Source organism: Pongo pygmaeus, chromosome 2, assembly GCF_028885625.2.
Source record: "Pongo pygmaeus isolate AG05252 chromosome 2, NHGRI_mPonPyg2-v2.0_pri, whole genome shotgun sequence".
Lineage (NCBI taxonomy): Eukaryota > Metazoa > Chordata > Mammalia > Primates > Hominidae > Pongo > Pongo pygmaeus.
This window is the reverse complement of record NC_085930.1, coordinates 46,775,708-46,801,947: the sequence shown is the minus strand read 5'-3', so window position 1 is coordinate 46,801,947 and position 26,240 is coordinate 46,775,708. Positions and strand designations below refer to the sequence as shown.

Sequence of the window (26,240 nt, the reverse complement as noted above, 5' to 3'; positions counted from 1 at the left end):
TTTGTGGAGATAAAATGATGAATCTGGTCACTTCTGAGTTTGAGGGATATTCTAGCAACATAACCTACCTATAACCCAGTAATTATGTAATTCTGAAGCTAAGCAGAATGATCTTGATAGTATATACAATTTTAGAATTATTCGGCAATTAAAACTAAGGGAAGGCTGCCCAGGAACAACATATAGAATGGGATGAAAAGAGAAACCCAAGATAGAAACCTAGAGAACAATAATACTTAGGGTTCAAAAAGAAAATAAAAATAGAGAGTAAAATAGACAAAGAAGTGAGGAGCACAGCAGTAGGAGGAAGAACAGAAAAGGTGGTATCACAGAATGTAAGGGAGGCAAGAGTGTCAAGAGAAAGGAGTGGTTAGTGGTACAGCCTTACCTCTGACTCTTCCTGCAGCCGCAGACAGTTATCCAAGAAAAGAAGTGATCGGTCAACAGACTTTCTGACCCTTTTTATGGAAGTTGCTTCCTTACAAGATACTTCTCCATCAGAGAGGCACTGGAACCAGTCTGGCTGAAGGGCCTGCTGAATTGCCATGAACTTGGAAACAGTCATTTCCACTCGTCCTGCAACACTCCACACAGACACAGACTGCCATGGAGCAAAATGATGAGGAATTAGCAAGAGTAAAATGTAAATAAAAATAAAATAATTAAAAAGAAAAAGCAATAATTCTTCTTTACAACTGCAGAGATGGTGACAATTCAATATCCAGACATGGTGGGTAATAGGATCTCACAGCTTACAGAGAATCCTTCAATGGTCATATAAGACAAGTTTTGAGCTACGCCCCAAGAATTCTTTGTTATACTTTTCTAACATCTTCTGTTCTCCCCTATCCCACCTGCCCCATCCCTACCTAACCCTTGCTGTTCCTGAATATACCACAGACTTTGATCACACTGTTCCTTTTGACTGACAGTCCCATATTTCTTTTTTAACTTTTTTTATTGATACATATTTGTATAATTTTATGGGGTACGTGTGAGACCTTACATATAGAGCAAGTATAATAATCATGTCAGAGTATTTGAGTATCCATCACCTCAAATATTTATTATTTCTAGGTGCTGGAACTTCTACTTCTTTGCCTGGCAAAATACTATGTGTCCATTGAGACACTGAGTTCACATATTAATCTGATCTCCAAACTTCCTGGACATAATCGATCACTCACTCCTCTATGCTCTTATATCAATTTGTACTTATTTCTTTATAGAAATGATCACACTTATTACACCATTCTTTATTTGTCTGACTAGAGTATCCCAATTCATGTTTGTATCCCAAAAGCACAGTCTAGGGCCCTATACATTTTTAATATCTAGTGTTTACTAGACTGAGTTAGATATAGAATTAAAGACTTAAATCTCCTAGTTCAAGAGAATATATATTAGTAACATTCTATCTTTGAGCTAAAAGCAAAACTACCATTCAACCCAGCAATCCCATTACTGGGCATATACCCAGAGCAATATAAATCATTCCACCATAAGGACACATGCATGCAAATGTACATTGCAGCACTATTCACAATAGCAAAGACATGCAATCAACCTAAATGTCCATCAATGATAGATTGGATAAAGAAAATGTGGTACATATATACCATGGGATATTATGCAGCCATAAAAAAGAATGAGGTCACATCCTTTGCAGGAACATAGATGGAACTGGAGGCCACTGTCCCTAGCAAACTAATGCAGGAGCAGAAAATCAAATACCACATGTTCTCACTTATAAGTGGGAGCTAAATGATGAGAACACATGGATACAAAGAAGGGAACAACAGACACTGGGGTCTACTTGGGGGTGGAGGGTGAAAGGAGGGAGAGAAGGGGAAAAGGTAACTATTGGGTACTAGGCTTAATACCTCGGTGATGAAATAATCTGTACAACAAACACCCATGACACAAATTTAGCTATGTAACAATGTTTACACGTACCCCCGAAACAAAAATAAAAGTTAAAAAAAAGGAAAAAAAATTCTATCTTTGGTTACCCTACAGATCCCTCTTCTCAGATCAACAAGGACACAGATGGCAGGCCAACATATAGTCGTTTTATTTTGTACTAAGGCATCAGAATTACTGGTTAAATGATTCCTCTCTCCCTTACAATTTGGGTAGATAATGGAAGTCAAAGTATTTTTTTCTTTCTTTTTTTTTTTTTTTTTGAGACAGAGTCTCGCTCTGTCACCCAGGCTAGAACGCAATGCACTGGTGTGATTTTGGCTCACTGCCACCTCTGCCTCCCAGGTTCAAGTGATTCTCCTGCCTCAGCCTGCCAAGTAGCTGGGATTATAGGCATGTGCCACCACACCTGGCTAATTTTTGTATTTGTAGTAGAGATGGAGTTTTGCCATGTTGGACAGGCTGGTCTCGAACTCCTGAGGCTCAAGCCATCTACCCACTTTGGCCTACCAAAGTGCTGGGATTACAGGCATGAGCCACCATACCCAGCCAAAGTAGTTTCTCTAGAATTCAAACTACAAAATAAATAGAAGCTTAAAACAGGAGAATGAGTAAAAACAGTGTTCTGAGGGGCACAATTAATAAATATTGCTGACATTAATAAAGTGAGTGCAGGAAAAGTATTTGCATTTGTAAAGTAGTAGTACACACTGAAGCCTTGCCAGAACGCTGTCCTCAGGGATAATGCCAATGGTGCCACCTCTCAGCTGAACACTTTTAATGAGGTGCTTTTGATACTGTTCTTCACTGGACAAAATCTCTGGCTGTAGACCCAGCAGACAGTATTATATTGAGGTTCTACTATATATAGTTATACATGTGATAATACTCATCAGCAACTTTCTCCACTCTTCCTGAAGTTGTTAAAAATCCAACAAAGCATGGCGCCGAAAGACTATTGTTTTCCCCTATCATAGCAATTTTTTTTTTGGCATGTATTTGACCCTCCTCTACCCTCAAATTTTTTTGCAACAATGAAAATGCTGAGGATACAGTGTTCTTCATCTTAACCTCATCCTTAGGCAGCCCTATTCTAAGTCTTATAAACCATCCCATCCCACTATAATTATTGAAATAAGGAAAAGGTATAAGGGATCATCCCAGACAGTGGGATCTGAGCATCTGAGGGATACACCATAGGCTGACTTCGTGGGACAAAGCTGCAGCCTTGGAGACCCTTCTGAAAACACACCTTGTTTGTTACATAACCAGCTGGGCAGGGGCTGACTGGATCGTGCAGGGAGCAGTACAAGAGTGATTCTGGCATGCCTGTATAAACACAAAAAAGAACCCTTGAAAGTGCTTACATCAACAATGACACTGTATTATAGCAGGGAACAGCTTCACAATGCGTACTGCTGAATAAAGAAACTCTAAACACTGTCAATAGGTCGTATCTGAACTTGGAATTAGAGAAGGTCTATCAATATGTATAAAAAGATTACTAATCTAAAGAAAGAAATATAAAGGTTCACGTCTAATAGGCACTGAGCTGCTACAAAGGAAAGATATATCTTAAAGCACAATATACAATGAAAGTATTTAGTGACATGTTGATCTCATTTGACTTTACTTAAAGAATTTACTATCAAATATGCTTATTCCAGGTACCATCCAAGGGGAACTAGCTACTGGAAAGATAAAATGATATGGCCACAGAGTGATCTCACTAATAATAAATCTCAATAATATCATGGATCCCTAGGGGCAGAATTTTAGAGAAGCTATAGGATGCTGCAAATGAATCTCATTCTTAGTAAGTTTCATTGATTCACGATGACAGTTTCTTGAGTTCTTCAGTCAAAAAGACAATCATTTTTTAAAAAATGCAAAAAAAGTTTAGTAAACCATGTGCTTAAATATCATATGCTAGCCCACATTTTCGTTAAGGAAAATAAAACAGGATTCCAGTGAAAAAAGACAAAAACAAATAAAGCAAGTTTAAAACCTCTGCAGTTTTTTTACTTTATTTTCCATAATTTCAATTATTACAATTATCTCTAGAAAGCCTACATTAGCTATTTTCATTTAATTATATGCTTGTATACTTTAAAGCTGGTTATTAAAATTGGGCTCAGGTCAAGGAGAATGCTATTCCATAAATTCCTCTACTAAAATACAGGGCTTTGTGATAACCAACAGGACATCATGCAGTTGCTCTCAGAAGCAGAGGACTGAATAACCAATGGAAACAGGATTTTCATTCAAGTGAATCCTAGATATCTGAAAAAGCATTAGGAGAAAGTGGTGTACAGAAGAACTGATGTTCTAGCTGTCACTGCTAAGCTTTTCCCATAAATAAATAGATGCATACATCTGCATATAAAATCCTATTTCTGGAATAAAGGATAATATTAACATCAGAATACAGCCATATACAAACGCTTCATCCTGCCCTGCATGTCTGAGGTTCAAGCATGATGAGACTACTTTGGAGCTCACGCATGCCCCATGGAAGTTCTCACTGCTGAGTCAGATACTCAGTGCCTGGAGCATCTGCCCCACACCTGTCTGGGCTTCCACTCCTAACCTGGGTAACTTTTACTCTTCCTTGACCCAGCTAAAATGCTCCTCAACTTCCCTCTCAAGAATCCTTTCTCTGGGTTTTTATGGAGGCTTAAAGAAAAAAAAGAATCCTTTCTTTATTCTGACCACCTTGCACATATACCCCAGAGCAGGTTATATGCTCCGCCCTCTGGCCTGTCATGATATCCATACATATCCCTAATCCTGTAAAGCAGTAACCACAATTTTTACTAGAATTCTCTATCTTTATCCCAGCTAGGCTCCAAATTCCATGAGACCAGCAACTGTTTCCTATTCAATCTTGACTTGCCAATGCCTGGCTCTTAGATGTTCAAATAATACTTATTAAATTTATGAATAAATAAACATATGAATGAAAGATCAAAGAGGCAACAGCACCTCCAAACTCCAAATTAACACATCACAAGGCACATATAAGTAACTTAATTTTTACCTATAAACTTTCCAACTCCTTCTTTATATTCTCTCAAGACTTCATGATGTTCTGCTCTGTAAGCAAAACAGAAAAATACATAACATAATAATGCGTCATTCTGTAAATACTCTGTACAACTGAAGCTCTCTTCTCCTCACCCAAGTAAGTTACATCATGGTAAATGCTGTCTTGAATTACACCATTATTCAAGAGTTCTAACTAATTAGGCTAGGTTCATTAGCCAGAACGAAGGCCTTCAACTTGCTAGTGGTTCTGTGAGACGTGAAACTGGCAAAAATCAACTCCTTCAGAATACTTGGATTTTCTTCCTTCTCTTGCCCCTTTAAAATCTCTGTTGTTAACACAACACTGCAGAGTATTAAGTTAACTGGTCATATAGTAGGTTTTTCAATTAAGTATAAAGTCAGTATATACATTACACAAAATGATCTAACTTCTTTAGTTGTTTCCATAAAGTAGTATTAGCAAGTATATGTGCAAAGGCAGAAAAAACTTTAAGACTGGTGCATGATAACAGCTCCTGAACTCCAAATGTAGCACTCACAGAGCATTCCCCGCCCTGTCACCCCGGGAGCAGTGGCGATATGGCAGTATGGGACTGTAGGTTTGGAGGAAAAATGAAGCAGATCTAACATATAGGTCTGGCCTGTGGCTTCCAGATTAGGGCCAGAAGATGTATAATATTTGAAACCTCTCTTCTGATTTCATTATGAAAATCGACAAATTATATATATGAACAAAAAAAATCTTTCTCTTTTTTGCACCTAAGGTAACTAAGCTGCTGCCAGAGTTGATACTTGAATCATCGGTTCTAACACTTACAGGGATGACAGCGTAAGCTGAGCCATGGCAGGAACCCCATGGATATTATGCAGCGTGTGATGGGTGAGGTGTGGGGCGGAGCCAGTCTTGGTGTACAGAAGGCAGCCTGGAATATCCATGGTGTGGTCCCCTGTTTTGCCCAGGTTTTTTATTTTTCCTAGGCGACAGCCATTAACTACCTTGGTAAGACTCAGCTTCATCCTAAAGGATTCTTCTAGGTCCTGTCAAGAAAAGAGCATTAAGTATAGAAGGAGCTTCACAACACCTAAAGGCCAAGCATTTTGCAAAAAAAAAAATCTTCAGGAAAATGAATGATAGCATGCTTATTACTGCTTCCAGTCTAAACATTTTCACAGATATCAAGAATGGGGGAATGGGAAAAGACATAAAGAGAATAAGATACCTTCCCTAAGGTCCCAGAACAATATATTGGCATCAACTAATTTTAAATTTAGTCATGGAATTTTTGTCTGAGCTGATGAAAACCGAACAAATGAAAGAACAGAATTAGAAAGACTAATCATGGGAAGAATGTCATGAAGCCAAGGCTCTCTCAGCCTTGAAAATGTATACAGAGAATAGTAACACTGCTTAGGCCATACTGATTATTGATATAATCCATTTTCTTCTTTCTCCAATTTGAGGGAATGCTAAGCAATATAGCAATTTTTTCCTAATAATGCTGTTAAGTGAAGAAAACAGCATCCTGGTGTTTATGAAAATATATGGAAAAATAAATGTCAAAAGATAAACAGATCTCTGAAGTGGGATTATTTCCCAATTTGTTCTTACATGGTATCCAAACAGAAGTGAGAAACTGTGTGGAGCATACACGCAATCCATAAGCAGCGTGTCATTACTTTTATAACTGGGAAAGACTAATATGTGTTTAAAGAAAAAATAAAGATACACTTTCTAACTTCTATAGATATACAGGGAAAAAAAATCAGAAAACATTATCAATTATTTGTTGGGTGCTCCTAAATGATTTAGTATTCAGTGAAGCAAAATACTGGGTTCCACTTTTAAAATGCACTACAGAACTTGATAGGCACACACATCATCTGCTAAATGTCACCAGACATACCAACATTTTACAAATACTTCATTACATCTCTACAGCAAGTACCATATCTTCTGGAATTCCTAAAAACTGGCCCAGGCCCAGTTTTATTAGTTGATAAATGAGCTATCAGAGAGGATCCAATTTTCTTTTCTTTTCTTTCTTTTTTTTTTTTTGGACACAGAATCTCGCTCTGTCACCCAGGCTGGAGTGCAGTGGCGCGATCTCAGCTCACTGTAACTTCTGCTTCCCGGGTTCAAGAGATTCTCCTGCCTCAGCCTCCCAAGTAGTTGAGATTACAGGCGTATGCGGCCATGCCCAGCTGATTTTTGTATTTGTAGTAGAGATGGGGTTTCACCACGTTGGCCAGGCTGGTCTCGAACTCCTGACCTCAGGTGATCCGCCCACCTCAGCCTCCCAAAGTGCTGGGGTAACAAGCATGAGCCACTATGCCCAGCCAAATCTCATTTTCTAAAGCATTATACCATACCATACTCTGAAAGTGAACCATTGTTAAACTGTCACCAAATAAATAAGACATATCCATCATTAGTTAAATATATTCAAGAATAAAAACATTACTTTTTTTTAGGAGACATAAATTCTTAAATTTAAATAAAATAGCCATCTTTGTCATTAGAATCTTAGACATAAGAATAACTACTTTCTTAAAAAAAAGAGAATAACTACTTTCTGTATGGTCTAAGAAGAGATTTTATGCTAAACACAAATTATAAAAACTAATATAAGTGTTTGATGAAAGCCTGGTCAATTTTCTATAACTATAATATCATTATTTCAAGTTATCACAAAGATAGAAACATAAAAATAAGTGTCATTAGAAACATAAAAATAAGTGTCATTAGAACCCACATAAATGGAGACTGGTAAGGAAAAAAAGATTATATTTTAATAAATAGTATAAAAGCTATTTTTTTACATACCCTGTTGTCACACATTAAAACTGCTGAAACAAGAAGGTTCATTTAAAAAAACTGTAAAACTATACTTATAAGCTAATAAAAGCATACTCTAGAAAATAAAAAAGAATCGTAAGCCTTACTTATTTATCAGATAATACTGATTTCAAGTGATAAAAACGTATTTTATATTTTAAACCAACAGAGCTCTAACGTGAAATTTAAGACAGCATTTTGTAATCTAAGTAGCTCTGGAGAATTGAAGCAGGGGGAAGCACAAAGATGAGAAATGTACTTCAAAGCTTCATGAATCAACACCTGTTGTTCTGACTGAATATTGAAATCAACCAATATGATTGATTTCAACACTAGATTTCTTGAAACATAAATAAGAACTAATGAAAATTTAATGGACCAGAATTTTTAAATGCTGCAGTAACTTATGCATTTCCTACTATCACATACGTCTGAGAACAGAAGAAACTGTGTTGCCTGAAGCTATTTCAGAAAGGGCTAGAGACAAGAACTTGCTGGCTCCTCCAAAAATTCTGTCTTACTCCAAAAATACTCTCTCATCTGAGCTGTGTAAAGTAGGTAAAGAGTTTAAATGTACACACATGAACAGTGTTTTTTAAATTAAATTCATATAAAGGCACGAAGAACCTTCATTGGGTAAAACTAATACGTTTGAAAAATGAAGTATAGGATTCTAGAATGTTACTTTTATTATCTCTCCTCATCAAATCTATGCTCTCGTTTCTCCAGTTTATTAATAAATGACACAAACGACTGACAACCAAAGCTTCTGATAAGCATGAGATAATCTGCTTTTCCATGCTGTGTTAACTCAATTCCAGGTAAAAACAACAAACCTGTGCTTTAGTAAAACTGTGCTTAATATCCAGTATTGTATAATTACCATTAGACTTTAGAAATACTGAAAATAGTTTATAGAGTTCCATTACTACCAGAGACCCCCTACCTGGGAATTCCTCATCACCACATCACCCCTTCTGCCATTTTATTGTAATGAGTCTGAGACTAGGCCTGCTTAGCCATAGGCTTGTCTAGAACCTGGACCTCCTGCAAAAGGCCTGTACTCTTTTTATTCTGTCTTCTTTTTTTTTTTTTGGAGACAAGGTCTCACTCTATTGCCCAGGCTGGAGTGCAATGGTGTAATCACGGCTCACTGTAGCCTTGACATCCCAGGCTCAAGTAACCTTCCCACCTCAGCCTCCTAAGTAGCTGAGACCACAGATGCCCAACCACTGCACCTAACTAATTAAAAAAATTTTTTTTGTAGAGATGGAGTCTCACTACGTTGCCCAGGCTGGTCTCAAACTCCTAGGCTCAAGTGATCCTCCTGCCTCGACCTCCCAAAGTGTTGGGATTACAGGTGTGAGCCACTGCACCCAGCCAATTATGGCTTTTAAGTGAGAGTAAATTTAACGTGCTAGGAGATGCATTCAGATTTTTTTTTTTTTAGAATATCCTGCAGCATACCATGGCCACTTAAAATAACAAGATTTTTCAAAAGTGTATGTGAAATCTATGAAACAGCTTTTTGGTTTTTTCCCCTAGAACACAATGTGGAAAGTCATAAAAAGAAAGTGGCTTTTGGTTGGGCACGCTGGGTCACGCCTGTAATCCCAGCAGTTTGGGAGGCCGAGGTGGGCAGATCGCTTGAGCCCAGAAGTTCAAGAGCAGCCTGGGCAACACAATGAAACCCTGTCTCTACAAAAAATACAAAAACTAGCCAGGAATGGTGGCATGCACCTGTAGTCCTAGCTACTTGGGAATCTGAGGTAGGAGGATCCCTTGAGCCAGGGAGGCAGAGACTGCAGTGAGCCATGATCACACCACTGGCACTCCAGCCTGGGCAACAGAGGGAGATCCTGTCTCAAAAACAAAAAAGAAGAAAAGAAAGAGAAAGAGAAAGAAAAGAGATAAAAGAAAGCAGCTGTCAAGTTCTTTAACCTGTGCCAACAGAATTACACAGGGGCTCAAAGATTAGCCACCTGCTGCTGCTCCCTCCAGTGCCTTACAGTCTTGTACTACTTGGACGGCTGGCTGGCCACTGGTAAGGGATTTTAGGCTTCTGCCTGGTAAGCTGAGCCTGACCTTTTCTATATACCCAACACAGAGCCATCACTTAGGGTCAGGCTCAAACCTATCAACTTCAGAGACTAAACAATAAAATCAGTATGCACAATTATTTACTATGAGAATCGAAAAAAAGCAAAGTGGACCAGTCAGTGGCATGTTTGCCCTATAGAATGCAATACATGAAGCCAAATATGCCATGAAAGCATAGAATCAGAATGGGAAGAAGAAGGTGCATAAAGGCAACTAAAAGGAAACCCATTGGTTCTCTTAATACAGTACCCCCATTCACAGTTCTGCTTTCCACAGTTTCAGTTACCCACGGACATCCGAGGTCCAAACATATTAAATGGAAAATTCCTGAAATAAATGTAAGTTTGAAATTGCATGCCATTCTGAGTAGCATAATGAAATCTCTCGCCATTTTGCTCTGTTCCACCCAGGACGTGAATCATCCCTTTGCCCAGCATCTTCATACTGTAGACGCTACTCACCCCTTAGTTACTTAGGAGCTGTCTCATTGATCAGATCAACTGTCACTGTATTGCAGTGCTTATGTTCAAGTTACCCTTATTTTACTTACGACTAGCCCCACAGCACAAGAGTTGTGATGCTGGCAATACGGATATGCCAAAGGGAAGCCATAAAGTGTTCCCTTATGAGAAAAGGTTAAAGTTCTCCAACTAGGAAAAGAAAAAAGACTGTTTGCTGAGGTGACTAAGATCTACTACTGTGCCTAATTAATAAATTAAGCATTATTATAGGTATGTTTAGATAGGAAACATCATACTGTCTATCTGTCTATTGTATGTCTGTCTATCTATCTAGGGTTTGTATGTATGTATGTATATATGTATGTATCATCTATCTATCTTATCTATCTTATCTATCTATCTATCTATCTGTGGTTTGGAACCATTTGCAGTTTCCAGCATCCACAAGGGGTCTTGGAACATATTCCCCACAGATAAGCGAAGATTACCAAACAACCAATCTCAGATTCTCCAAGGTTGGACACAAGGATTCTCTAAGAGTATAGAGGCAGCCAGACCTGGAAGCCCAGACCATTGGCTTCTAAGACTTACCTTTCTCTCAAAGACTTCTTAGTTTCATCCTTGTGTGAGGAAAGAATGAACATATTCTAGAAGTTCCCATCTTTTAACAAACGAGTCTCAAGTGTGATTAATCATCCACTCAGTCCTGAAGGCATCTTCTCTCTTCTTTCTCATCTCCCCTTCCCACTCTTTCCTCAACTGAAGAAACAACTTTCTTGATTCTTAACTGAAAGTCTGTAATTAGAGGTCCTTTGTAACTCTAAAGGACATTGGCCACCATATTCTTAGAGGCAGAGATGGGCTCTCCTGTGATATAATGCTTTAATCCCAAATAACTTTAAAGATGAAATCCAAAATCCTCAGCTTAGAATACTGAACCCACTCAGCCAACTGGAGAGAAATACCCACTTGGCTTTCTCTACAGTGAACGATTTTGGTGCTACATACTCACTTCTGTTGTTTGGGGCTTCATAAAAGTTCCACCCTAATCACAGTAACTCAACATGTTACCGAAGACAAAAATAAGGGAGCAAAAGCAGGTGACTGGGTTTAAGAAAAAGTATTAGAATAAACTGCCATTGTCAGTGATTCTGTTTTGTGGGGATGAATGCAAATATTTTAAAATCTGAGGAAAACATCAGAGAATGTACTATACTTCAGCTGGAAACCAATATTTTTTTTAAAAAAATGGAATTTTGTCCAGAGCTAGAAGAACCAAGTCTTCCTTTCTTCATTCATTGTTCAGATTATGGTAAATGTTTTTTATAATTACACTTCTTTTCTAGAGGCTCAAATACAATAAATTGTTACTATGAAGTAATAAAATAGTACACACACATACACATATTCATGTACATATTTTTAAAAACATGCTTTGAGAGTGATTATTTCCTTTTTCCCAAGGAAAGTTCAAGAAATAGATCAACAGTCTCCAAAATATTAACTAGTTTTTATTTGCCTTTATCATGATCCCTTCCCTTTTCACTTGTTGTGGGTCTGTTCTAATATTTCTGGTGTCACAGATGGCATTCCTGGGAAAGTCTTAAGGAAAAACCATTAAGAGTGTAAAGACAAATGACAGGCTGTCAGTGGATCTGTACCTTTACAAGGACTAACAAAGATTCCCTGCACTTCTGGCAACACCGTACCTGTCCTAACACTTCCAGTGCGACCCACCACCTCCGCTCTTCATTTATCGGGAGAGAAGGGATTTTTAAAGGTTTGCTAGCTGGATTCTCTACATACTGCCATGGAAATGTCCAAAATTTCCTAAGGCAAAAGATGGTCATATTTTTTGTGAAAGGAAAGCTGTATATATAAGTACACATCAGCATCTCTTACCCCTCTCCCCCACACATGTACACTTTCTATAATGATAGTATATGCATAGAAAAATGACTGAAGGACTTTTAAACAATATAGTGCATTGAGCTGACTCAGAAATGACACACAGAAATGAAGAACGCTGGCCGGGCACAGTGGCTCACGCCTGTAATCCCAGCATTCTGGGAGTCCGAAGTGGGAGGATCACCTAAGGTCAGGAGTTTGAGACCAGCCTGGCCAACATGGCGAAACCCTGTCTCCACTAAAAACACAAAAATCAACCAGGTGTGGCAGCACACGCCTGTAATCCCAGCTACTCCAGAGGCTGAGACAGGAGAATCACTTGAACCCCGGAGGCAGAGGTTGCAGTGAGCCAAAATCATGCCACTGCAGTCCAGCCTGGGTAACAAAGCAAGACTCCGTCTCAAAAAAAAAAAAAAAAAGAAATGAAGAACGCTACAATTCTAGAAAACAGTAACTGAAAATTTTTCCAAGGCATTCGGAAATCCTTACACCATTTGGTAGGGGGAAAGAGATAATGATGACGTTGAACTTTGTTGAGTATGTGTGTTAAAAATTCAGAAGTAACTGTTAAACGATTAATGACAGAATGCATAATTTCCAAACTCACTGGAGAGGGAAGTGGGAAGATAAAGAGAAATGAATTAACCTAATAAAAGGCAAGAAAGGAAAGGAGACCGAAAAAAGAAATAGTAAACACAATAAGATGGTAGAATTCCAAATGTCAGTAATCACAAAAAGTTAAATTAATTTCACATATAGAAAGACAATAACAGCAACTAACATTTATCGGGTATTTACTATGTATTAAGCACTGTTCTTTATATAATCACTCCACGAATCCTCATATCAAATGCATAATACAGATACCATTATTATCTGCATTTTATGGATGATAAACTGAGGCTGATAAAATCACCAGCTGGTAAGTGGCAGAGCAAGGACTCTAATTATTGAAGTCTAGTTTTCAACGCTGTACTCTAATAGGCTGGGAGCTTATTAGAAGTTCCATCTGGTACACAAGCACATTATAATCATAGTTTCCATTTTGCTATAGTGTTCTTGTTCTTTTCCCTTTCTCCGTCCCGCCTCTAATCCATCCTCCCAGTTTCTGCAATCTTTCTCCATTCTCATACAAATATTTAAACATACTTGCACATGGGAGGGAGTGTTTTGGTCAGGGTTTGCTTTTACAAAAATGGAAACATACTATACTATAATATATGCACTTCTCTGCAATTTGCTTTTCTCTCAAGAATAAACATTAGACGTCTTTCCTGAAGAAGAGACATAAAGCTAACTTACCCTTTTGAAAAAAACTACTTCGTGATACTGCATAATTTGTATGAACACAATTTATTCAACCGCCTTTCAGATAGACCAGTTACAGAGCTGGTCCTAGGATCGCTGCAACAGTCCGAGGGCATAGCTTCCCTAACTTCATTTTCACCAATTTCAAATCAACTTTACTTTACATTTCCTGGCAGAATGCTTCACATACATTTATTTTTAATTATTACAACACTCCAGTGATTCAGGTATTATCGTCCCCATTTTGCATGAGAAAACAGGGTCTCTGAGTTATTAAACAAGTTGCCTAAGGTCATATAGCCACAAAGTAGCTGAATCCAAAACTCCTGTTCTAAATCTTTACTCTGCTTTATAAGCCCATTTATCACCCCTAAATGGGCTGTCTCTGGAAACACCTCGACTAAGCCAATAAGCCTGGATTTATCTTTGCTCCATGGGCCATCTCCATGGCCCTTAGACCTCCCTAGGCACCTGGCTCAGAGATTGAAGACGGTCCCACCCTCCCATGGGCAGTTCGGAATAAAAACTTCCTGAAAACTCTACCTTTCAGCAGAGGCTAGTCGAAAGGGGCCTTTTTATCTCAGAGGTGTCGGCGACGCTCACACGATTTATGAAAATCTGAACTTAGAGAAACCAATCCACCAGGAGACCCTGAAAAGGGAAGGAGAGGAGACATGGCGGGAGTACAATCACCGTTACTGCAACACAACCCGGAAGCGTCTGGACGCGACGTGACTCATCCATCTCTAGCAGCTCCCACACCGGCAGGGCAAAGGGGCACTTACCTGCCAACAAACCATTCGACTCTTTCAGTCTTCAGACCCCCTCAAACTCCTCACAGTTCACTACCACGTGTTGCAAAATTCTCTGCCCCAAAATCACTGCCTCCAGTGCAGAGCCAATCAGGGAGTACTGCGTCATCACCGGGCGCCAGAAAAAAAAGCAAAGCCGACATTCAAGCGAGCCTTGATGACTGCGAGAGCGAGGGACCTCTGCCGTTGCTATGGTAACTGAGCCAACGCGAGAGGCCTGGGCAGAGCCTCGTGGGAGTGGTGGTTCGACGGCGTCCTACGCCTGCTTTCCTTGCGGGCGGAGGAACTACAATTCCCAGCGCGGCCCGGAAGCAGCCCGAGTAGAAGAGCGGTTGTTTCAGCTTTGGCCGAGGTTCGGGCTCGAACTTGGAAAATGCTACTGGCGCCTCAGGGAACGTCCTCCTCAAAGAAAAGGATGGGGCTGAATCGCTGGAAACGGTTCACAAGGAAGCCGAGTCCCAAGGTGATCCCAATCGAGAGCTTTGGAGGGCGGGGACTTTCCCAAGGCGCGGCGCAGTCAGGAAGCCAGTCGCGGCCTCTCTGTGCTTCCTGCCTCTTCATCCTTAGCTGACACGCCCCTGCCTTGACCGCCCCAAAGCCAGCATTGCCCTGAGTAAAGTGCTCTAGGAGCTCTGGGGTCTGGGCACATTACGGCTTTGGTGGGCAGCATCGTGGAAGAACTGTTTGTAACGCTTTTCTAAAACCGGAGGTGTCTGCTAATGCCCATCGGGGTGAAGGGAGTTTGCAAACTCCATTCCCCCTACCCTAAATTTTAGGAAATTTCTCGCACATTTCTTTCTTTTTCTCTTTTTTTTTTTTTTTTTTTTGCAAATCTTGGGGTAATTGATCTTTTTTAACGGGGGAGGGCTTCACATTAAATACCCTGCCTATATTCCTGCCCCTCCACTTTTACGTAAAGTTTCTAAATAAACTCAGGAGTGCAAATGGATATTGAATACATTAATACTTGATTCACATAGGAATTTCTAAATTCAACCAACTTTCAAAAAATAGATTCTCTCCGTATCTATCACCCATTTGGATGCATTAGCACCTGAAGATAAGAAAAAACTGATAACCCCATTTTAAACTTGAAACATATGTGACATGTGCAAAGTCACAGTTGCACCATGTGTGCTTTCCACAAACTACCTTTTTAACAGTCCCCAAAAAGATGCTTAAAATCTAAATGAGAGTACTAAAATGGAGAAGCTTCTCAGCTTTCAGCTACAGAGCAGTTTCACCAGCTGTTTTCACCCTTAAGTTATACTTTCCTAAATAATATTCTGTAGATGTATGTGGCCTTTGTGAGGGCCCCAGGAAGTTGTTCTTGCGATTTATTCTAAATTTACCAGCTAAATGCAATGGACATATTCCACATGACAAATATGTTGCCCTAGATACTAGAGGGCACAGACTGGAGCATCAGGGAGACTTGGCAACTGAGGCTGCTGCTATTTCAATACATCAGTTGCATAATGTATTGGATCCAAAATAGGTTATGGATATGGACTTGATGATGAAAGGTAAAAATTTAGAATAATTTCTTAGGACTCCAAAAGGAAGGATTTTTGCTGCTAGTGCTCATTATTACTGCCTAGAGAAAAAAAGGTAAAAACATAGGGCTTCTTCAAGTTCAGTTGTGTTTTAATTGGATCAGCTCTTTCTTTGTTGCAGTGACAAAATTATTAAGCAGTACAGCTGCGTTAATTAGTTATCAGTAAGATGCTTTGAAAGTAAAGTGTTAGGTAAGTGAAAGAGTATTATATTTTTCCCACTTCCATGTGTCAGTATGCTAGTTTAGATATCCCCTTATTTTATTATTATTATTATTATTTTAAAGAGCATATTTGAGTAAGAAGCAATTCATGAACTGGGAACGCCAAACCAAAAGAGATTTAGTGCTCCAATGACAAATCATCAGGATCTCCCCTTATTTTAAAAACACACCTGAATTTTTAGTGAAGAAGATAACTCTATTTGTTAAGTGACTATTAGAGGGAATTCTGCAAGCTTCTGGGAGTTACAGAGAGTGAAGAAAGGAAATGTCCTGATAGTTTTACTTCTAATTTCAGATAAATACCTGACTGATCTGGGTGGAAATTTATATTTTCTGCTTTGTAAAACAGTAAAAGTCAGATTGATTAACCCTCGCCCCATTCCCCAGTTTTTGTTGTTGTTGTTGTTTATTTGTTTGTTTTTGAGACGGAGTCTCGTTCTGTCGCCCAGGCCGGAGTGCAGTGGTGCGATCTCGGCTCACTGCAAGCTCCGCCTCCCGGGTTCACGCCGTTCTCCTGCCTCAGCCTCCCGAGTACCTGGGACTACAGGCACCCGCCACCATGCCTGGCTAATTTTTTGTATTTTTTTTTTTTAGTAGAGACGGGGTTTCACCGTGTTAGCCAGAATGGTCTTGATCTTTTGACCTCGTGATCTGCCCGCCTTGGCCTCCCAAAGTGCTGGGATTACAGGCATGAGCCACTGCTCCCGGCCAAAACACACCTGCATTTTTGGCAAAGAAGATAACTCTGTTTGTTAAGTGACTATTAGAGGGAATTCTCCAAGCTTCTGGGAGTTACAGAGAGTGAAGAAAGGAAATGCCCTGATGGTTTTACTTCTAATTTCAGATTAATACCTGACTAGTATGGGTGGAAATTTATATTTTCTGCTTTGTAAAACAGTAGAAGTCAGATTGATTAACCTTCAGTTTTTACTGGGCCAAACAAGATCCCTGATCTAGGTAAGAGGAGAAAGCCTCTTGCTACAGGCTACTTATGAAAGGAGTAAGGAGAGGAACATACCCTTCTTTAAGCTAAAGATTACTTGGATAATCTGGCTAATTAATCAGTGCTTTTTTTTTTAATGAGTAGCTTTATATTTAGCATTTCTATATCTTGACTATTAACCCTAAGGAGGTTTAAAAAAATAGCAGTGCCAGGGTCCTATCCCAGACCAATTAAATCACAATCTCAAGGTGGGCCTAGACAAGAAATAAAAACAATCAATGTCCCAGGAAGGCTTCATGTTTTCTCCTCATACTGCTATTCTGTGTCTTTTATTGCTAATCATGCTGAACTTTCTAATGAAATGCTTTGGGGAAATAATAAAGGACACTGTTCCATATGCTTTAGTCAGAAGGATAGATTTAAATGGCAAAGTTGATAAAGATATTGCTGCATATTAATATCCTGTGTATGTTATCTACAGCCTGCTTTTGATCCTGACAATGTGGAATACTGGATAAAGGTAAGGATATTTCAAATTTAGAATAAAAAGAGAATTAAGAGTCAAGCATAATCAGATGGAAAAGAAATATGAATAGATCTCCACTTTGCACATACTCTGCTATTTTTATTCCCATGTGACTATGTAAGTTGCCTTAATTTTATACTTTTTAGTATTTTTTTTCATAATTCTATTGCCTCTCATGAAACCATTTAAGTAGGAATGAAAAGAAAACAGGTGTGTAGACATCGTTTCAAATGCCATGAGTATCACATGAAGAGGATTAAAGGAGTTGTGAAAAGAAGCCTTGGGACAGGATATGGTGGCCTTCCTCGATGTTGGAAAGACTGCACTGTAGTTACAATGACATAGGGACTAATGGGTGAAAACTACGTGTGCATCACAAATAAGAATTTTCTAATGACTAGTCCATCCAAAAGTGGACTGGGCATTCTTATAGAGATGTGTTTTCTACCACTGAAGCTATTTTAATGTACTCTAAATGGTCACTTAATATTAGGCTAATGAACAATATGTTTGAGGATTCAGTGAAGGGGAGATTGTGTTAGATAATCTCTGACATCTCTTCCAGGCCTGAGATATGTATTTTTGAGTCTGAGTACCATTTAATTTGAAAGTGCCATTAAATCATTTCAGGTGTGTGCTTCTGCGTGTCAGTTTGGCAACTTGCCATATTCAATTCATCGTGTACCACATGTTTCAAAATCATGCAGCATTTTCCCGGGAAAAGACCAATCTGACAGTATTTTGAAGAGTGATTACTCATCTAAATTGGCATGCATCATGAGCATCAGATCCTAGACAGATGTAATAGATCCTAGGCCAGATGTAATAATTTTTAACCATTTATTTATTCAGTTGGTATTTGAGTGCCTACTAAGTACTAGCCCACTGTGTTGGGGAGCTAAAACAGGGCAGGTACAGTCCCTGCCCTCCCAGGGTTTACAGTCCAGTGGAGAATAAACAACTTACCTAAAGCTCATGAGAGAATTAAAGATGTAATGGAAGTATGTGGTGAGAGGCACTAATTTAAATGGGGTCAGGGGAAGCTTCCTGGCTACTGCAGAAAGCCTAACTTAGAAGACGACTAAAGTGGATCTACCATCATGAGTGCTAGTTTCTAGGAAGGCCACTCCTCAATATCTAGTAAGACTAGCTTGCATGTGAGTGTTGACAGTCCCAGTGCCAAGTCCCTGCAGGGCTTAGTCACACAGTTACCATCTCTTCAGAGGCAAAGATTTAACTAAAACCGGAAGATACAATTTTGCTCTGATTTGTCTGTGACATTGTCCGTTTTCGTATAGTTTTCAGCCAGCTTGGCTCAATTTTTATCATCTTTTGTCATTCCTCTAACAGTTCTGCATTGGCTCTGTCTCCAGTATGTCATCAAATCTCCTGTCTTGAAAAAAATCAATAAGTCTTTATTTGATCCTGTAATCTATTCTGATTCCTGAACGATTTCTTTTTCTTATCTAATGTTTTGGATACATGACCTGGACTCCTTGCCTTTGTATTTTTCTTGTCCTCTTGTGTCCACAGTTATTCTCCTGCATCCTGATTTCTTACCATTCCACAGAAACTGTTGTCATAAATGACTTCCTGACCAAATCCAGTAGTCTTTTGATAGTCCTCAAACTTTTTCAGGTTACATTGACATAGTTACCACTTCTTTATTCTAGAAATCCTCTCCTTCGTGGTCTTTTTGTAACTGTCTTTTTCCTGCTGCTTCGAATACTTCCTTGTTCACTTCTCTGTCTTCTTTTCTTATTTCATTGCTAACTCTGGGTGTACCCTAAACAGTTATAACCTCTGGACCTAAGACTTCAAAGTCCACTTGAGTGGACCACCCTTTCAAAATCAGCTGAGACTTCTTTATGTGAAAGAAGGGGAGAATATATGGAAAGGGTATGGAGCATAGTAAAAATTGAGAAAGGCCTCTCTTCAGAACAGAAAAGGAAGATTTCTCAGTGGCACTAGGGACATGGCTGAAGCAGTTAACCATAATTAATTTTTAAATATATATTTTAAATAGAGATGAGGTCTCACTATGTTTCCCAGGCTGGTCTCAAACTCCTGGGCTCAAGCAATCCGCTGGGCTCAGCCTCTCGAAGTGCTGGGATTACAGGCGTGAGCCACCATGCCCAGCCCATAATATTTTATGGTACTAAAAATTGGTAGATCAGATTGATCCAGACTTGGAGGTTTTCACTGGAACAGCCAAGGAACAAGGGGTTTGAGGATGCAGTAAGATAGTAGCTGCATATCCACACTGAGTAGGAAAGGAAGGAACCCTTTCAAGGACTCAAGTTAGAAGAGGGAGGTGTACAGTGACTAGAAGACTTGGTTAGGTCCAACATCGGTGTCATAGGAGTAGGGAGAATGAAACAGGGAGATGGATCAGAGGTTGATGTTGGAGAAGGGGTTATCAGTTTGGTTTAAGCAATGGAAAATGTTGTGAACCATGCTTTGTGACATGGTTCGGGGTCACCATGTCAGTAGGTTGCTGAAGTGGAATTGAGGGGAAAGCTGTTGGAATACAGAAGAACAACCAAACCTCAAGGCTGAGATGTTGGTGATTCATCTTCAAGGACATTGAAATCACCTAGAATCAGGTAGATGGTTGGGTAAAACTGTGAGTCCTGCAGCAACTCACCCAAAATGCAACAGTCCACCATGATTTACAATTTATCTTCATCTTGATGAGATGGACTAACTCATCTTACTCCAGTGCATTCTGTAACTTGATTGAGCTTTCTAAACATTTTAATCAAATCATTTCCCTACTCTCCAATCATCAGTTATTCTATGTGCCATCAGACGAAACTCTATAAATTCCAGATAAGTATTGACAGCCCTCTAGCAATCAACCTGTAATATCAATTTATCTGTAGCAGTCCCTATACTGATCCTCCATGACTCCCGTCAAGCCAGTCTCCTTCCCCTCCATCAGACAGGTGTTCCTTTTGCTTTGACTCATGTTGATCCCTCAGCCTGGAATACTCGTCCTCCCTGTGAGGCCAATCCAGATCCTTCCCTTGCAGCTCAACTTGAGATGCCCCTCTAAGTGGACAAATCCCCCTTACCTACCTCCACCTCCTAATCCCATCTTGTACTACTCTTTCACCTAGAATTATTTTGGCATTTATGTACACAGATACAGCCTCAAGCATTTGCTTTTGTACAAAGTGATTAAAAAAGAATGGGTAGCTTCAAAAATTTATTACTCACAGAACTATTTATTATATATGAGCATGCAGTATGTCAAGAAGCTCATGTTTGTATCCACTGGTTTTGAGGAAATGAAGGATGACATTGTAACTGCTGTCTCTGCCATCCATGTTGATAGGCTACAAAGGATCTGTAGTGGACCATGGGATTGATGTCTGCTGTGGGATACAAGGAACACATATTGAGCATTTATAAGATCGTGGGAATAACTGAGATAGTTCCTTTACAAGTAATATGTTTATATATTTTATATATATATATATATATCATACTATGATACACTTTTGAAGGTGTTTAGTTTTTCTTAAATCACCCTGCATTGCTTCAGAACTGTCCTTGAGTTGTTTATTGCACACATGATATAGGAAACCAAAAACAAACAAAAAAGTGAGCTTTTTAAGAACAGAAACTTTTACTTTTGTTTTCACTTAATGCCCACTCCGGTGCTGGGAACAGAGCTAACCTTCAATCAGGACTTGCTGAAAGAATAAGTTGTTAAATTGCCAAAATGTTTTACTTAAATATAGGGTAGCTGTCTCCTATGTCTTACATATTTATTTTGAAAAAAAAATATTAAGGATGTAATGTTTTAACACAAACAAATATAGAGATTATGTATAGTCCTTAGTATCATCCAGTAGTTCTTTCTCCTCAAATCTTCATTTTAAGTGATATCCCAAACACTTGCCTTGTTAAAGCCAAGCAAACATTTGTCTTTATTTCCGTGTCAGTACCAGGCTCTATCCTTCTTTATCCTTCAGTCTTTCTCCTCTTCTCTCCCAACCTCTCTACCCTCCTCTGTTAAGAACCTGTACAAATTCCAACTCAGGCAGGATGACACATAATACATAATTATTTCTTTCATTCAAGGCCTGAGGAACTAAGTCAAGTCTAGTCTATGAATCTGTTTTTGTTGTTAATTTTTTGTTTGTGGGTTTTTAAAACACTGTTTTGATCAATTTATTTGTACATTATTTACATATGTGCATATACAAACACATACAGTATATGCAAAATTCTCTTTCTGTCTTAGAATTTAAGAGCCTAAAGGAAAGACCATGTACCAACCATAAATCTAATACATGACATATGCTACCAACGTAAACTTGCATGCATCAGAGGCTATCAGAAATAATATGGGAAAATAGGTCTCTACCAAGTGACTTCATAAGGAGTGAATGATATTTTCTTGACTCTAACTCTAATGGATCATGTTTTCTTCTGGCTCATATCTTTGCCTGTATGTTCTGTTTTCTACATCTTTTTCAAGTTGCCCTTCACTTTTCAGCTTTATTCCTCTGCTTCTGTCTGACTTAAAGCTAATGTATGAAACGCACAAGAATTTGGATGGAAAAGTCCATGGCAAGTTTTGGCAGAGGTTCTACCAGTCTTTCCATAAAGGGCAGGAGGAAAAGTCATTTTCAGAATAGGTCAGGTGACAATATAAATATCAGAAAGTACAGCTTTTCTGAATAAAGTTTTCATGTATTCATTCCTTTAACAAATATTTATTGGGCACCTGTTGAGTGCCAAGCACTGTTCTTGGTGCCAAGTTCTCCTTGAGAAGAAGATAAGAATTCCTGCCAACATTCTACCTGAGGGAGACAATAAGTGATTAAATATATGATAAGATGGTAAGTACTATAGAGACAACCAGAGCAGAGGATGGGGAGAAGGAGAGCTGGAGGAGAGTGTTTACAGTTTCATATAGGGTAGTCAAAGAAGGCCTTACTGGGAAGGTGACATTTGAGCAAAGGCTTCAGGAAATGAGGGAAGGAGGCCTATGGGTATCTGTAGGAGAGCAGTTCAGGCAGAGGAGAAGCAAGTACAAAGGCCCTAAGCTGGGAACACACTGAGCATATTTGAGGAGAAACAAGCAAGGAGGTCCATGTGGCTGAAGTAGAATGAGCAAAGGGAGGAGTAGCAAGGGGCTTGGAAAGCTCACAAAGGGCTGCGTGGCAGGACCTGGAAGCGCATTATAAGGACTTTGACATTAATTCTGATTGAGATCAGGAGCCACTGAAGGCTTTTGAGTGGAGTTGTGACATACATTATGTGGCTTTCATTTTAAAGGCGTCATTCACTGCTATGGTGAGAGGCTATTCCAGAAAACCGGTCAGGAAATTGTTGTGCCTTGGACCAACATGGTAGCAATGGAAGTGATGGAAAGGGGTCAGATTCTGTATATATTTTAAAGATAGAGTCAACAGATGTCCTGATCAATTATATGTGGGGTGAGAAAGAGAGAGATAGATTGGATTAAGGACTCCAAAGTTTTCATCCTGAGGAATGCAGTTGTCACTACCTGAGTTGGAAGAAACACAGCAATCATGGGAGAAAGCAGGTTTCTGGGAGGGGGAAGTTAGGGGTTAAGTTATAAAATAAGTTTTAACATTTTTTTTTCTTTTGAGACAGAATCTTGCTCTGTCACTCGAGCTGGAGTACAGTGGCACAATCTCGGCTCACTGCAACCTCCGCCTCCTGGGTTCAAGTGATTCTCATGCCTCAGCTGCCCAAGTAGCTGAGATTACAGGCGCATGCCACCACACCCGGCTAATTTTTGTATTTTTAGTAGAGACAGGGTTTCACCGTGTTGGCCAGGCTGGTCTTGAACTCCTGACCTCAAGTGATCTACCCGCCTCGGTCTCCCAAAGTGCTGGGATTACAGCATGAGCCACCATGCCCAGCTTTAAAATTTATTTAATTAAATTTATTTATTTTGAGACACAGTCTCACTTTGTCACCCAGGCAGGAGTGCAGTGGCATGAACACAGCTCACTGTGGTCCCGACCCTCTAGGCTCAAGCGATTCCTCCTGCCTCAGCCTCTGAAGTAGCTAGGATTATAGGTGTGCACAACCACGCCCGGCTAATTTTTTATTTTTTAACTAGAGTTGGAGTCTCACTATGTTCCCCAGGCTGGTCTCAAACTCCTGAGCTTAGGCAGTCCTCCCATTTTGGCCTTCCAAAGTGCTGTGATTACAGGCATGAGCCACTGCACCCAGCCTAATATAAGTGTTTTTAATCTGTGCAGGTAAATAAAAACACTAAGGCAGTTTGTCCACTTCTGCTATTCCCCCATTCCTGCAAATTTGGTCATGTTTTTACTAGACTCTTGCTGTTGAGTTAAAACATTCTAGATGGCTACAGTTCAGTGACTCTGTTTATCCCAATTTTATTGAACCTAGTATATGATTGCCTAATATGAGATGGGAGGTTTCCTTCAGGAGTACTAATTTGCTGAACTGTGTTTACTCTACCTCTGGTTCATATTCATATACAAGTCCTAAGGGCATGAAAACTAATATAATATTTTTTATTTAAAGTAAAATATCCATGTCTCAGGATCCTATCACTAATGCCCTAAACAAAAGTTATCTAAATCTTAATAACTTTTATTCAAATATCAAAATTGTGAACATCTGTTAGAACTTGGTAAAATACTGCAATTAATTTAATATTATATATGAAACCCCCCAGAATATTTGGGAGTTGATGTTTAAACCTCAAGAGTTTCTCCAAAAATGGAAAAATGAACAAATTTTAGTAGGTGGTAGAAAATCAGTTTCTTGAGTAGGAGAGAAATTCTCTAACTGAACAAATTTGTTGTCATCTTTATGGATTTTTTTTTTCTGTTATATTGAAGAGAGTGGAGAAAGCCTCAGAGTTTGCAGTGTCAAATGCATTTTTTACTAGAAATTCAGATTTACCTAGAAGTCCCTGGGGCCAAATCACAGATTTGAAAACATCTGAGCAAATAGAGGATCATGATGAAATCTATGCAGAAGGTAAGAGAATGCATTTTCTGCTGCGATGTTAACAATTCTTAAAGCATAACCCATGATGTATTTCAAAGTAGAGAATGGAAGTTTTTCTTACTCTTATTCTTAATTTCCTTTTCTTTCTACTCCCCTGAAGCTATTTTTAATCTGGAATTAACTCCAATATTACAAGTAAGGATATACTTAAGCCTCATTTTGTTTCCCAAATTAGAACTACATCCAGAGGTAGTTTGATACAACAGCTAATTGGTGAATGCTGTAAGATATTAGTCCTGTGACAAAGATGGTAGCATGTTAATTTGATCAGATATTATACAGATAATTTGACTATAGTCTATAAATCAGTTTTATTCCTGATAAAGAGACCCTAAAAACAGTCTAACCTTCCTATGTCCCAGAAGCATTTACTCTTCTGGAATTTGGTATTTTCGTTACTGATGCCCTGGGGAACTCTACCATTTAGGTATAGAAGGAATCAGGAAGGACCAACAAAGGAGACTGAGAAAGGGAGGCCACAGTGGTAGATGGAAAGTCAAGAGTGTGATGTCCTACAAGCCAACTTCCATTTGGATGACTCATGTCTCTAGTTATTCCATTTATTTCTTCATTTATTCAACACACATATACTCTGTGCTAGGTACAATTGTAGGCACTGGAAGTACTGGTTATGACCAAGAGAGACAAAGCCATTGCTTTCATGAAATATACATTTCCTGTGGGAATAAAGAAAATTTTACAGTGATCTAGTAGTAATAAGTCATTCAAGTTCAGACCTGAGTCAGCAAGGAGCAAGGAGTCAGCTGAACAATGTGATGGGGGAAGCATCCAGGCAGATGGAAAGGGAGCATGAAGTACAGACAGGCATGGTGTGCTGCAGGAAGACCCGTGTGGCTGGAGCTTGCCCACAGAGAGAAGCTGGCGGGAGTGAGGAGAAGGCATGTCACATAGGGCTTTCCAAGCCTGGGGAAAGAATTTAGATTTTACTCTTTTGCGTATGACAGGATAGAATTGAAGGGTTTTAAGCAGAGGAGTAATATGACAGTTTATAAAATATATGAAGGATTTAGCAGGGCGTGGTGGTGGGTGCCTGTAATCCCAGCTACTTGGGAGGCTGAAGCAGGAGAATCACTTGAATTCAGGAGGCGGAGGTTGCAGTGAGCCGAGATCTTGCCACTGCGCTCCAGCCTGGGTGATAGAGCGAGACTCCATCTCAATAAATAAATAAATTAATTAATTAATTAATTAAATATAGGAAGAATGGATTATAGGGGAGAAAAAGAGAGAAAAGGGCAACCAGTGGGAGGCTGTTGGCAGTGGTCTGGGTGAGCAGTAACGGTGAGTGGTTTAGAGTGGTTGATAGTACTGGAGCTAGAGAAAGGAGATTGATTCTGAAATTGGCTTGGCTGATACTGCTCACCCCACCTCCTTCCCTGCCAATAGAGATACACAATATACTTCAGCCTGTTAAGGGTTCTGAGAAGTCCTGCAGTTAAAAAGAAATGTTTACTTGCCTCATTTCCAATGCTGCCTAGACCATGAACCTCTTTTTATCCTGAAATCTGTATATTATCCTGAGAAACTAGTGATTCACAT

At 39.3% G+C, this 26,240-nt stretch overlaps 2 protein-coding genes across 7 annotated transcripts in view; one reads left to right on the top strand and one right to left on the bottom strand.

Annotated features, from left to right (window-relative positions):
- The window catches only part of QTRT2 (queuine tRNA-ribosyltransferase accessory subunit 2), a 31,607-nt gene extending 17,100 nt beyond the window's left edge, over positions 1-14,507 (bottom strand). Inside the window, exons 1-6 of one of the 3 annotated variants that reach the window (XM_054483022.2) lie at positions 14,370-14,507; positions 14,128-14,235; positions 5,789-6,009; positions 4,964-5,019; positions 3,176-3,252; positions 389-601 (exon numbers count right to left, since the gene is read on the bottom strand). In XM_054483022.2, coding sequence (XP_054338997.1) covers positions 389-601; positions 3,176-3,252; positions 4,964-5,019; positions 5,789-5,988 — 546 coding nt within the window. In that variant the 5' untranslated portion in view covers positions 5,989-6,009; positions 14,128-14,235; positions 14,370-14,507. The remainder of the gene's footprint in view (positions 1-388; positions 602-3,175; positions 3,253-4,963; positions 5,020-5,788; positions 6,010-14,127; positions 14,236-14,369) is intronic. The other 2 variants (XM_054483023.2, XM_054483021.2) reach the window with 2 other exon arrangements.
- Positions 14,508-14,577: 70 nt separating this feature from the next.
- CCDC191 (coiled-coil domain containing 191) overlaps positions 14,578-26,240 on the top strand; it is a 92,129-nt gene continuing 80,466 nt past the window's right edge. For all 4 annotated transcript variants that reach the window (XR_010125680.1, XM_063661650.1, XM_063661649.1 and 1 more), the window contains exons 1-3: positions 14,578-14,859; positions 17,601-17,639; positions 24,512-24,653. Coding sequence is in view for 3 of the 4 variants with exons in the window: in XM_063661650.1 (XP_063517720.1) it covers positions 14,770-14,859; positions 17,601-17,639; positions 24,512-24,653 (271 nt within the window). In the remaining variant the exon portion in view is untranslated. The remainder of the gene's footprint in view (positions 14,860-17,600; positions 17,640-24,511; positions 24,654-26,240) is intronic.